Below are 14,066 nucleotides of genomic sequence, written 5' to 3' on the forward strand. Positions count from 1 at the left end.
TGCTGTAGTGTGAGGTGTCCCTGCCCATGGCAGGGGGGTTGGAACTGGATGATCCTTGTGATCCCTTCCAACCCTGACTGATTCTATGATTTTATGATTCTACAAGGACAACATCAAACTCATGTCAGTTTGGGTTTCTAAGGTCACAGGGTAGGTTAGAGGAGTATGAACTGGTAGTTTGGAGGACACCGTCAGGCGAGGCTTTCACTCTTGCCTCTGATGTTCCTGCAAGTGGCATTTCTGGGATCTCCATGCCTGCCACATATTTCACTGTCCCACTCGTGGGACAGCAGCAGAGACAAAGAGCAGTAGGATGTTGGGGTTAATTTCAGCCACTTTACTGAAATGCCTGAGTGTCTCCACCTTCTCTGTGAGCCTGTCTCTCCTTTGAATGCAGGGGCCACTTAATCACCTTTATTAGACTGCTGCAGACAAACACAGTGAATCCAGGCAAAAAAAGTTTGATCAAGACAAATGAAAAAATCAGATTCCCAGGTCTTGCCTCCAACCAGTAGCTTTGTTGTACAACAGGGAGGATTTTTTTAAGTCAAAATCATTGCCAAGTCCAGATTGAACTGAAGGATTCAGGATAAAAAAAATTAAAAAGGGGAAAACTCCAGGCATACTTCAATGTTTTGTTTGAGCATTTGCTAAGTGAAGTAAGTTTTTATTTCAAAACATAACTCTTGCTTAGAAATAGTCTTTGTTATTTGTATGTCTTGGAGGAAAAGGTCAAACTTGAACTGCAGCAGATAATCTAAACCAAAATGTTTGCTTCTATGTTCAAAAAAAACCCAGTATTTTCTTTTTTTTCCCTTCATGACTCCTTTTTTTATTGTCCAGAATTTTAATTCAGTCATTGAACAATCCCTCCTCAGCCTCCTCCCTAAACCCCATTGTTTGCAAACTTCTCTGTTTTCCTATCTAAGAATATTCACAACAGTGTGATATGAGACAGTCCTGCTCTGGCTGGCTTCTGTTGGATCAAGTGACCCTTAAGCTCCTATTGTTTTCTGCAGTTTGTAAACTTCTTTAGTTTCCAGTTACTTGAATTTCAGCTTGTTGAGCTATCTCTTCTCTTTAGAACCTCCACATTTGCACAGTTGTGGATCCAGATTATTCACTGGTTGCTTATTTAGCTCGTCAGTCACCAAAGCCATGGCTTAATGAAGAGTCATCACCCTATTCTACCTGGAGGGTCAGGTCTTCTGGGAATTAAATCAAAAGCAAGGGGAGGAGGCTCTCTAAACATTGCTTGGGTGATGAGCGTTGGCTATTTAATGTCTCTGTCAGCATGTCCCTGCCTTAGGCTCCCCAGTTGTGAAATAAAGTTCCACACCCTTCCATCCTGCTCCTGAGCGCATCAGGAGAAAGGCAAGCTGGAGATGGACATGCAGGGACACGTATGGAAGGTCTAGGTGGAAATGACAGCTATGTATTCACACATGGTGCTTGGTCCACATTCCTAGATGTGCTGTTGATGACACATAGGGAACAGGCAGATCCAGGCTTCATAGCCTGGAGAAAAGTGTTTATGAAAGAGAGAGCAAACATGCAGCAGCAGAGCCAAGCGAAGCAGACGGAGTGTATGCGTGCAGCCCTCGCTGGGAACGCTTGAACAGGTTGTGGCACTGTCTTGGAAGGAGTGTAAAGGAGTGGAATGAGGTCATTTGCTCAGTCTGTGCAGATGGGACAAGTTCTTGGGAATTCACTTTAGGGCAAGCAAGACACTGCTCCATTGCCACCCCTTTTTCTTTATCTAAATACTGTGATGCTATAGGCCAAAATCAGCTTCCACTAGCCAGGCACTGCAGGCTATTGTTTCAGCTCCTTCCCACGCTCTTCCAGAGAGATCATGGAGAGGTGCAGGTAGCAGTCTCTCACTTGCATTCCTTTGCTGTTCCTCGGTGCCCGTTAGCTGCATGTTCTGCCCTTTAAACACAACAGGTATGTGGAGAAGTCTCTGATGGAGCACAGCTTCACTGATCTGCTAGGTAGTGTTTGCCTCAGTGCCTAAGGAACTGCAACCAAGAACATTCATAGTCAAATGCATAAATGAAGTTAGGCATGGCAGCAGCCCCCAAGCCACAGTGCCCTACTGCAAAATGGTACTCCATAGAGGGGAGATTATGGCCCAGGAATAGAGTTCACCAAAAACCCCAAGCTGGAGGTGTGTAGGAGTGCTACGAGGAGGCTGGAGTTGGGACCTGATAGATCCAGTAGTGTTCGGTGAACATTTGAGTTGGTGTTGGAGATGAGGGGGTTGGAACTTTGCTGTCATCCAGTGTTTGGAGCCTTTGGGGTAAGGATAGCTGTTTAGAAGAGGTTGGAAGTGTGCTGTGATCCAAAATTTGTGTACCCTAAAAAGCTCCAGGGCTGCCTGAGAGGCATGGCTCCCCAGCCAGCTGTGCTTGATGTGAACTGTTAAGGGGAGGATCTGCTGTCCAGTTAACTGCATGAGTTGAACAGATTCTTCTTTAGACTTTTCACAGCCTTTGTTATGGACAGCTGCCTCACCTGAGGTCTCAGTGCCCCACCAGCTCAGCACAAAATAAATCACTATAAAAAAACAACATACCTGAGAATTGAAGTTGATCTCTGAAGATATCGCTCCAGAGGTCTCGTGTGTTCTCCAGGGTACTATGGGTACATTCCCTGCTTCATGTCTTTGTGTCTTTGGTTCCCTTCTGCAGGTTACTCCCTTCCCTATGTCCTGTGACCTACAAGGAGAATGTGCTTGCCGGGACCCCAACGCCCAAGAGCACAATCAGAAAGACCTCCGTGGCTTCAGTCTTGGGTAATGCCAAGCAACATGGAACGGAAGACCACACTGCTCAAGGCAGGCTAGGAGAGACACCACATCCCTTTTGGTATCGTTTTTAACATTTAGCTGCTCAACTGGATGGCATTTCTGCACCAGGGACCCTTAGAATTCAACCAGTCTGCCTTTAATTTCTGTCCGAGGAGAACTCAAAGTAGGGGTTTATGTATTAATTATATCTTAAATAGTGATGATGAGAAACAAACAACCAAGAGTCAAGTCGAGAAGACTTCCATGTATCAAAACAGCATGTTATGCCCACCTAATTTGAACAGTTCATATCTAGATTCAAGGCGAGAAACCAGCTATTTATGTACACATATTTATAGAAATAAGTAGAGAAAGAGAGAAAGAGTGAGAGATTATGATCAACGCAAAAACACTTTCCCCTCTCCAGCACTCACAACTCAGACCATTTGTGGAAGAGGCTGTGCTCTTGGAGGACTCTGAGATGAGCCTTTTCTGATGCTGAATGCCAAGATATCGCATGCTCGGGGCACTGAGGTTGGGGTGGGATCTCCACAGGGCTGTGCCTCTTGGTGAGTGACTCGCCAGACGCCCAGCCAGCTTGAGATGTGGGATGCATCTGCTCCTCACAGGAATGCTACTTCCAGCCAGGGAGCTCAGCAGATTGCAGTGACCTTTCTGTACAGCTCCTCCTTATTCCCCACGCCCTCAAAAAGCCAACAAAAAGTCCCCTTGTAGACTGCAAGCTGCAGCTGGGACATTTCTGTGTGGAGATGTTGGAGTCAGGGAGTGGGGAGAGTCTGAGGACTGGCATTGAGGAACGTGAATGATTGCTTCTGAGGAGCAGAGAGGGTAACTCGCGCCCGCACTTGTCATTTGAGCATGTCTGCTGCTGCTACTCCTGCTGCTATGTCCCAAACAACTTAGTTTCCTTACTGTGTCAGGACAAGGTGAAAAACAACCCCATGCAACCAAACAGTCTGCCTTAAAGCTTATCTACAACCTGCCTTTCAGACCCTCTGGTCTCTTCCTCAGCATTGGGGCAAGAAAACAGGATACCAGCCAGTCAAAAGAGTCTGCTTTCTGGTCTCCACCCAGCCAAGTGGTTCTCCAGACCTTCTTCACCTCTTCTTTTGGTGATCTATGTCTAACCACCGCTGCGTGCTCCTGTTTTCTCAGGAGAGAGGAGGAGGAGGCATGCGCTGTGGGGGAAGGACCACAGGAGACAGTATTAGAATTTTGGCCATATTTGTCAGTATTAAGCTGCCAGGCCAGTGGGTCAGACACTTGTGACAGACCAGGAGCTTAGCTGCTTGTAATCTTCCAGAAGGAGGGGCATTAGCTACAGCAGACCTCAAACTTCCCTGTCATATAGCTCCGTCCTCCTGTTTCAGCCCAGAGAGGAGCATGTTGTGCCAGACCCTTGAGGACTCATTTCTTCGTAGGATTCATCTCTTAGAGTCACTGAGATGCCCAGGGCATCTAACGCTGCCACTGCTGCTACCACTCATCCCATGGAAATCCCAGAGATCTTTCCAGTGTGGCTTGGGCTTGTCTTCTGCTGCTTCAGGCTCTTGCTAGGAAGAACACCCATCCAAAAGATCCAAAAGAGTGTCCTTCCACGTGTCAAGTCTGTCTGTTCCTTGGAACTCTCCTGACTTGTACAATCTACTGGGTAAAGACAGGTTGGAAAGATTTTTTCCTGCTCCTGCTTGATTGAACATTTAAGCACTGGAGCAAAGCAGAAGGATAAGGAAAGGGGTCATTTAGAACTTGGAGATGGATGTAAAAATGAGTAGGAGAACTAGAAATGGAAAACTGACAGAGATGTAGGTGTAAGGAGCCAGGCTCTTGTCACCCACTGTTGGGGTTGTTTCTATTGGAATAAATCGAAGATGAATCTCAAGAACTGAAATGCAGAAACCTGGAGAGGTGATTGTTGTAAGAAAGTGAGGAGCTCTCATGTGGAGCTCCTAGTTATTCCTGGAGAAGGCCTGCCTGTGGGAGCTGTGCAGATGGCTCTGCTCACACTGTGTGGGGGTGTACAGGAAAGGGAGGTGCAGTGGGATCAGGGTTCCCTTGGTGAATGTCCTCCAGTGTAGAGACCACTGGCATAAACTGCACCTGGGCAAAACTTCCCCTTTTGTCCCCTGCCATCTGATTAACAATGAAAGTAACTGGGCAAAGGTTGTTTCCTCCAGGTCCCTTTGTCCTCCCCTTTTGTGCTGACAGTTTGTTCATGTGCCATCCAGGCCACCAGAAGAGCTCACAACCTCAAAAGCCTTTCAGACTGCCAACACATTATGTCCTCAACACCTGAGGTGTCTTGGCACGATCTGCCCCTCTACCCCACCAGGGTTTCTCCATGGAAGGTAGCCTTAGATCAGGTCCTGCATTCATCCCAAAGGCAGCTCAAATTGCAAAAATCCCCTTCTCAGTTATGCAGCTTGGCATGGAGGAGATTCTCCATCTGTTTTTCCCACCTAGGACACTGCCCAGGAGAGACAGGTCTGTGTAAGCATTTTTGCACTTGCTGCTGTGGGCTCCTAGGAGCTTAGGCCTGCTGAGGTTCTCTGTCCAGTCAGGGCCAGCCTTTGCTTGTTGAGTTGGAGTCCTTCTCAGCTAGAAGGAGATGGTGTCCTCTTGCTAGCACAGCCTCACGCTTCAGCTTCACTCCTGAGTCAGGGGGTGACCAAACTCCCTTTCCTATGGGCAGACTTTCCATGCTGCTGTTTGATTTTTAATCTAGCTGCCATGCTGGCACTCTCCATCTCCTCCAACAGGGCTGACAAAACTGGGAGTAGAAGACATGGTGCTCTGGATCATGTTAAATCCAATGGCATTTGGTTTTTTCCATTGGGAAAAGGTCACATGGAGCAAAGCTTTGCCCTCTGTGTTTCAGGTGCTGTCTCGTGCACTCAGAGGGATTTGGAAAGGGGAGCCAAGGGATAAGGGCACCTGCCCAGCTCTCTCTGCCCTGTGCTCCCACTCTGGGGCAAGGCCAGATGGATGGCCTTGCAGCTTCTACCACCATAAGGGCATTGAATGCCCAGTGGAGTCCCTAGGAAAGGCTCTCCATGACTGTGATGGCCATGATGGGAGGTGAGTGGGACAGTACTCACCACCTCCTTCCAAGCCAGTGATGTAGGTCGTCAAACAAGAATCAACCACAGAATCAGAAATGGCCTAGGTTGGAAAGGACCTCAGAGATCATCTATTCCAACCCCCCCCTCCTATGGGCAGGGACACCTCTCAACTAGACTTGGTTGCCCAAGGCCTCATCCAATGTAGTTTTAAACACCTCCCTGGAAGAGGCATCCACGACCTCCCTGGGTAAGCTATTCCAGAGTCTTACCACCCTTGTAGAAGTCTGGGGAACAGAAGAGGGTGCTCATGCTGAAATGTAGCTGCTCATAAAGTTCAGATCACATTAGTGCCAAGATCTTTTCTGTTACAGATAGGGAGCCAAGGCTGTACCCTACCTGGGGCCACCAGCCAGCCTCCTGGCTATGGGTGGTGTCCATGGCCAGCAAGAGGAAAAGCTGGAGCAGAAAGCAGTGAATGGTGCATGGTGGGGTGGGAAACTCCTATCAGCTGCTACCCCTCTCCCTCCCCACCCTCTCGCAGACAGGCTGAGCTGGTGTCTTCCTGCTTTTCTTGCATCTTCCGTTGTCCCCCCACCCCAGGCTGAGAAAGGAGGATGGCACCAGAGGACTCTTGGAGTCGGGTTCCAGCTACCTCCCTTCCGGTTTCGGTTTCACTTGGTTGTAACTGTCGGTTTGTTCTAGGTTTTACCTGTGTTTAAGGAAAAAAAAAAAAAAAAAAAAGGGAAAAAAAGGAATTAAAAAAAAAAGAGAGAGAGACAAAAAGGAAAACCCAATAACCAACAAGTTTCTTGCTGCAACTGATTCAAGTAGGGAAAAAATTAACAGAGAAAGTGAAGATTTACAGAGAGGAAGAAAATACCTTTTTTTTTTTTTTTTAATCATTAAAGAAAATACAAAAAAAGGAGAACAGCAAACCCACATAATCTAAATCCAAGAAGAGCAGAGCCTATTTTTGTGTGTTTGAAAGGAAAACACTGGTTCTGCCAGCTGAGTAGAGAGCTAGATACTTAAGTGTAGATTTCCCTAGAAGTACCGTGAGGGTTTATAACATTGTCTGGTTTTGTTTTCCTTGTGCTTTGTGGTAAGGCCAGGAACTAAGGTTAAGGTGTTTTTTTCCCCTGGTGTATTGGTGTTTGGGGTGGGGAGGGAGGGAGGGTGGAGTTTATTATTGTGTTTTTTTTTTCCAGATTATTTTTGTAAGTGTGTATTTGTGCTTATTTTTACGTTATCCAACTGTACATACCGCATGTAACTAGTATTTCACTGTGCTCCAATTACTGCACTCAGAAGCACTGCACAGTCTGAATCCCGATGAGCTGCGGGAGGCTGGGGATGAGGGGGAAGGGAGAAAGCTGCTATGTGAGCAGACAGGTCATTCCCAGCAGCAGGAAGCACGGTGCCAACCGGCCCCTTCCCGCGCTCCAGCCCGTTGTCTCCACATGAGGCCAAGATAGAAGACAGGAGGGGATGGGGTTAAGTCAGCCGAGGCTGGGATGCTCAAAGGACTTTCAGAGCCAGTGATTTGGCCTTTGAACTGTTTTGGATGCCATGGAAACTGCCTTTTGGCAGTGTCTTGCTCTCCCCTGCCCAATCCCTGGATGCCCCAGTGAGAGTTAATGGGCCTGTTCTTACCACTGGGACCATTTGCCCGGCTTAGATATATTCTTGATATCTTCATGGTTGTGGGCCCAGTTGCGGTCTCAGTGGTCTAACTTAGCTGATTTACTTTGCATTTATTTCACTTCCTCCCCTCCTCTGGGGAAAGCCATCCCCTACTTCCAGCTGACCTTGTGTGCTGGGCATGTGGAGCCATGCATATAGTCCACTTTCCACTGGAGCACCTTGACCACTGAGTTCAGTGGAAGCATGACCAAAACATCAGCAGGAGCAGGTCCAGGTAGCCCAAGATGGGTTTCCTTGGAGCTACAGTCAGCCTGGGCAGTAGAGGTTCGGTGTTGGGCTGTTCCTGCCAGCTGGGGAACTGATGTTCAAAACCCCTGGGTGTTTTAGCAGGAGCGAAATGGGGCCCAACATTTTGTTTCTGTCTTAGGCAAACTGAATTTTCCCCTTTTCACCTGATCTACACAGCCAAGATTCATGAAGAATTCTTCATTAAATTGTCGTTCAGCAATGAAGAATAATAAAGAGATTGAGTTGGCTTCAGGTGTTAAGTGAGGAGTCTTGGTGCTACATGTTGGTGGTGTTAGTCCTGTTAGGTCGAGATATGGAGCTCATGAGTCCAAGCTGTCTTTGGTTCCCATTCAGGTTTGGTCTTTTGTTTTTGTCTTTGTTTGGTGAGGCCACAATTCAGCCACCAGTTTCCATCTTCTGAGTGCAACGAACCAGGGCTTTAATGAAACATTTCACCAGCAATTCAAGAGGGAATTGGAACCATTGCGGAGTTTGCATTGTACGGCCTCTGTAATTACTTACCTGTCTGCAGATGATAGGCTGAATTTTGCTCCCATCAAGTCAACAGAAGGTTTATTTTTTTCTGTTGTTGTTGCTGTTGACTTCACTGGGAGCAGGATTGAGCCATGACTATATATATAAATATATATATAAATATATATATGATATATATATAATATTATATGTGTAATATTATATATATATATATCAGTGTAATATTTACAAATAAAACTGTGATCTCGTCTAGAGAAAAAAAATGTATTCATATTACCAACTGCTCTTCCATATTTATGTATCATACTGTATCTTTTTATTATTGTTATTATGATTATTATGGTTATTATTATTATTATTATTTTTATGATGATGATGATGATGATGATGGAATCTTTCTTGGCACCTTTTGGAAGCCACGTCAACCAATACTCCAATGAAGTGCTGAGGATCTATTTTCACATGAGTTCTACTGGTCTACTGTATAAAAGAGAAAAGGTAAAAGAAAAAAAAAAGAAAAAAAAGAGAAAAAACACAACAAAAAATCAAACAAACAACAAAAAAAAAAAGAAAAAAAAAGAAAAAAGAAACAAGCAAAATACAGTTCAACCCTTAATTCTGTACCTCACGCCTGTACGTTTGCTGCTCCAGTTTTGGGTTTTATTTTGCGTTCGTTTTGAATGGATCTAATTTAAGTCTCCAAGCAATATATAAAGATGTAAATAGTAAAAGCTTATTTATTAAGATTGTCATCTTTTTTTTTTTTGTCCTTAATTTATATTTACACAGTCGTTCATCTAATTTATTTTTTTTTCAATACAGTTTTTAACAGTTGTCTTTTTTTTTTTTCCTTGGTTCATGATAATTTTTTTAAATCATTTTTTCACAGAATTTCTTTATACAGGTTTTTCGGGTTTTTTGGTTTTGTTTGGTTTTGGTTTTTTTTTTTTTTTCCTTCCTCTTTCTTTTAATAAGCAACAACTCTTCCTCTGGTCTTTCAAAACCAGGTCATGTTTCACACACACACACACACACACACACAAAAGAAAAAAACAAAAAAAAAAAAGAAAAGTTATGTCAGATTCATCAGAAATATTTTGCCATTGTGGATTCCTATTACCCTAAAGTTCTATATTATATAAATATATAATACCTTGTATGCTTAAATATTTAACTGTGTGATTTTGTATATATCTTCATACACATGCTCACACACATATGAGGGTTAATGTCCCCAGATGTTGGGGCAACAGAGAATCAGAAACACAAACAATATAAGCTTGTATTAAAGAGTTCTGAACTGGACCCCTTGCTCGTGCTACGTCTCCTTTGCTTTCGGTCAAACCGGCCCCGAGCATCGCCAGGTACCCCAGGGCAGGCTGTCAGTGTGGCTGTGGGGTTTCACATCTGGCTGCACAGCTGCACCCTGGCCACATGCTCCTGCTGAGCTCCAGGGCTTTGGGTTTGGGCAGAGGGGTTGAAAATCGTCATGTTTTGACAGAGCCCTGATGGGAGAGGGCTGCAGTGGGTGGAGGGAGGCAACAATGGCCAGAGCCCGTTTCACCTCCAGCAGGTTTGGTTCTGCCAAGGCAGTTCAGATCCAGCTTCATCTGGAGCAAGCTGGTCCGTGATGTAGGCTTTGGTGTGAGAGATGCTTGAACATTTGAAGCTTGCTTGATTCCGATTTTAAAAAGAATATGTTTTTTAAAAGTTGACCAGGTCTCTGCTCACCCTCTCAATCACATGGAGAATATGGATATCAAGAAAATGAGTCCCAGTAGGAATTTACCTGGACACAGGGTTAATACCTAGGAGGGAAGGAAAGCTGAAAGCTAACTACGTGCAGCTGCGGAGCTGAACAGCCCAATGAGCAAAGGCTTTGGATGCACAAGAAACCAAACAGCTGAAGATAAGACAGTCTCCAGTGGCCACCAGATATCAGGGCTTTTTGTCTCCCCATGCCAGACCAAGTCCTTGTAAGGCCTGCAGCGTGAGCTCATGCATGTCTGGTGATGCTGAAGACCTATGCCCAGTATGAACCCACCCACACTTGCAGTGTTACAGACTGTCCTGGGCCTGACCCCCTCCTCAGAGCTGGCTCACCTGCAGAGAAGATGCATTTCTTTCTCATCCTGGAGAATGAGACTCTGCAACCCTATAACATCTTTTGATCTCTGCAGTGGTGGACACATCTCAGTGGCATGCCCATAGGCATGTACAGGCCCAAAAGGAATGGGGTGGACTCAAACCATAGGGCTGTCAGTTCTTGTGAGTTAAGCTGAACTGGATTAAGAAACTTTCAGTCCTTCAGCACCAAAATTGCGGCTTTTTGTTGCCACAGCAGGTGTTTGTGGAGAGGAGAATGGGCTGGAGGAAGTCTCAGCCCTGCACAGCTTGTACATCCAAGGACAGCTTCCCTTGACAATTAAGTTGATGATCATTAATGGCAAAATCCTTTAGCCTCATTCTGGCTCACCAGCTTTTCAGATTTTCCTCACTCTGAGGCTTTGTGTCCTCTTGGTCACAGACACACTGGTGCTGCCATGTTGCCCCACTTTGCCAGTGTCACCCCTGCACCATTACTGCTGCAGTAGGACCACTCACACTGGGGCCAGGGTGCAGGACCCAGACTGCTGCCCACTCAGACCTGCTGTGGCAAGCAAGGAAAGAGCCTTTCTGCTGTCACACCAAGAAACCTGTATTGATCCAGCTTCCAAATGGGAATTGATTCAGCATTGACAGCTCCAGGCCTGGAGGATGCACATGCAGTCAGGATATTTGCCATTTAACCCTGACAGTTATTGACCCCCTGAGCCTAAAGAGAGCCACTTTTAACGCAGTTAACTCCCCAAATCATGAGTGATTTAACTCCTCAGGAAAGCCCTGGTTAGACATGGAGGCTGGGAGCATGGGCAGAGGACAAGGGGGTGGACAGGAGCAGTATTATTAAATACCAGCTATGCTTTCCCATTTATACCTTTCCCTCTGCATCTCCCTCTTCAGCACTGGGCTGTCATGCCAATTAGCTCCATCCTGACATGGTTTCAGTGCTGGCTGGTAGCACCTTGGCCTCCTTTAAAACTGTGCCAGCAATACCACAGTATGTAAACAATTGAACAATAAATTAGTTCCACACCATGCAACCCATGGACATTTGGGGGCAATAAACTGAAGGATGGGCATAAATTCATTATTTTTGTTTAGACTGGCATAAGTGAGTCAGTAAAACGCTGGTTTGCATTTTAAGTGTCAAAACTGACTGCTTGTATTGAGCAGGGAGAGACAGAAAGAGCACAAGCCAGAGCATATCTTGCTTAATCCACCATTCTTGTCTGTGGTCAAGACATTATCAACAGCCCTAGCAATAGAACATCCTGGAGATAGAAAGACTCACAAACAATGTGGGAAATGGGTTGGGTCTGTGTCTATCGTCTAAGGCAGTGGAGCTGATGAAGGGTCTGGAGAACAAGTCTTATGAGGAGCAGCTGAGGGGAACTGGGGTTGTTCAGCCTGGAGAAATGGAGCCTGAGAGGAGACCTCATTGCTCTCTACAGCTCCCTGAAAGGAGTCTGAAATGAAGTGGGGCCCAGTCTCTTTTCCTCAGTATCAAGAGACAGAATGAGAGGAAATGGCCTGAAATTGTGCCAGGGCAGGTTTAGGTTGGAGATTAGGACAAAATTCTCTCCTGCAAGAGTGGTGAGGCACTGGAACAGGCTGTCCAGGGAGGTGGTGGAGTTACCATCCCTGGAGATGTTCAAGAAATGTGTGGACATGACACTTAGGGATGTGATTTAATGGCCATGGTGGTGGTAGGTTGACAGTCGGACCTGATGTGCTTAGAGGTCTTTTCCAACCAAAACAATTCTGTGATTCTGTGTTGGACTGGGCTCTGAACAACCTGTTCTAGTTGAACATGTCCCTGTGCTCATTGCAGGGGGGATTGGACTAGATGGAATTTAAGAGTCCCTTCCAACTCAACCCATTCCATGATTCTATGATTCATTTGCAATACACAAATCAATTGGCTGTGTGTTGAGCTATCTATTGAGCATTAATGATGCCCTTAAGATGGGAGCAAGCCATAAAGCCAGGCAACAGCAGGCAGCTTGCTCTTGCTGGGCCAGGCTTTATTTGTTGAGCTATGTTCAGCTCTATTCTTCCTGCATGATCAATGGAAAAGCACAGCTAAAACAACAGTTTCTATGTCCAGTTCATGTGTCTGTCTGGAAATCAATCACTAAAGAAAGGGAGAGGAAAGAAAATAATCAATACATAAATTAAGCAAGGTCTGAAGCCAATGTCCTGTGAGATGACAACAGGGCTGGTGGCCACCAGCAAATGTTAAATCTGGCTGAGACCTGGCATGGAAGGCAGCTTTAACATCTCAGCCTTGAGGCAGTGATGCTGGTGACCTTGCTGTGTGGTGATCAGCCCAGGGAGTCTCATGACACACTCCAACATCACCCAGGATGGGCCACCAGCCTCTCCAAGTGGCCCACATACTGAAGTGGCTGTGAAGCACTTTTGACACCAGATGTGGTTGCTGTTGGCTGCATTAAATCAAAAGGAGCTGACTGCATTAATTACATATGAAAGCTGCAGAGAATGCTCTGAAGTCATACAAGCAAAGTCCTCTCCCAGCTGAAAGCCACAGCCACCAAGTATGGCTTTGGTAGGTGTGGTAATGGGAAAAAATGAAGCTGCTTGAACAACTTTGAACAATTTGGACAAACAGAGGCTTAAAAAAGGTTTCTGGAATATAAAGGAAATTGCTCACAAATACAGAATGAAACTTCTTTCCATGTCAGCAAGGGGCACGTGGAGGTGTGTACACTGGCCCTGTGCACACTTGCTGACACACACAAACCTTGCAGACACTTCATGGTCCAGCACGATTTTTTCCTGGGCTTTTCCATTTCACCTCCTCAGCTTATCAGCTTCTGAGCTACCACACCTGGGGTGGGGGGTGGGAGAGAGCAGGGAAGAGCAGGGAGCAGTTCCCAGGCCACAGTTCTTTTTGCTGCTCATTAACTACCACCACCCTGCGACGTGCCCACATCTTCCTTCTGCCCTGCATTAGATTTGCAGCTGCCTGCACCATGCAAGTCCACAACTGGCCTAAGGTCTCTGATAAAATGCAGCCAAAGTGCCAGGCTCTTAAATTTATTTTTTAAGTGAGGCAATGCTGTGTCAAAATAGTTTTAAAGCTCTTGAGAATCTTTTTGCTGACTCCTCTTGGGCCCGGGGAGGATTGTTAGTGGTTAAAAACAGCTTTCATGAAATTGTTGAGGGTTTGTTTTTTTTCTTTTTTTTTTTTTTGTTTGGTTGGTTTTGTCTGTTTTTGTTTTTGGTTTTGTTTTTTTTCCAAAGTTCTTCACAACTTTTTGATCACTTTTGTTAAGACAAATGAAGAACTAGTCCAAACAGCAACATGGTCACTTCTGGCCACTCCTTGTCTTGCTCTTAAGAGTCATGCTGGGAGGATGTAAACTGTACATTGTACCTGCTGGGTAAGAGGCAGGATTAACTCTCCAGAGGCTGAGCATCACCAACATGAAGCAATTTTTGCACTGCAAGACACAAAAATGAAAAAAAGTTTCTGTTTTGTTTGTTCTATTCTAAGCACACTTGGTCGCAGTGTTGGTGGCCATGACATTGACTCGGGAGGTACCATGGCCCATAGTCCCACCATGGTGGAGGGACAAGACACTTTACCTGTCTCTACATTGCTCCCCCACTCACAGTTTTTGAAAGAAGCCTTGGAG

General features: G+C 45.6%; 1 protein-coding gene across 1 annotated transcript in view; it reads left to right on the top strand.

The window, feature by feature from the left end:
• PAPPA (pappalysin 1) overlaps positions 1-2,801 on the top strand; it is a 195,133-nt gene extending 192,332 nt beyond the window's left edge. Inside the window, exon 22 of the mRNA XM_054393420.1 lies at positions 2,694-2,801. Coding sequence (XP_054249395.1) covers positions 2,694-2,801 — 108 coding nt within the window. The remainder of the gene's footprint in view (positions 1-2,693) is intronic.
• The last annotated feature ends 11,265 nt before the right edge of the window (positions 2,802-14,066 follow it).

The sequence above is a fragment of the Indicator indicator genome, chromosome 28, assembly GCF_027791375.1.
Source record: "Indicator indicator isolate 239-I01 chromosome 28, UM_Iind_1.1, whole genome shotgun sequence".
NCBI lineage: Eukaryota > Metazoa > Chordata > Aves > Piciformes > Indicatoridae > Indicator > Indicator indicator.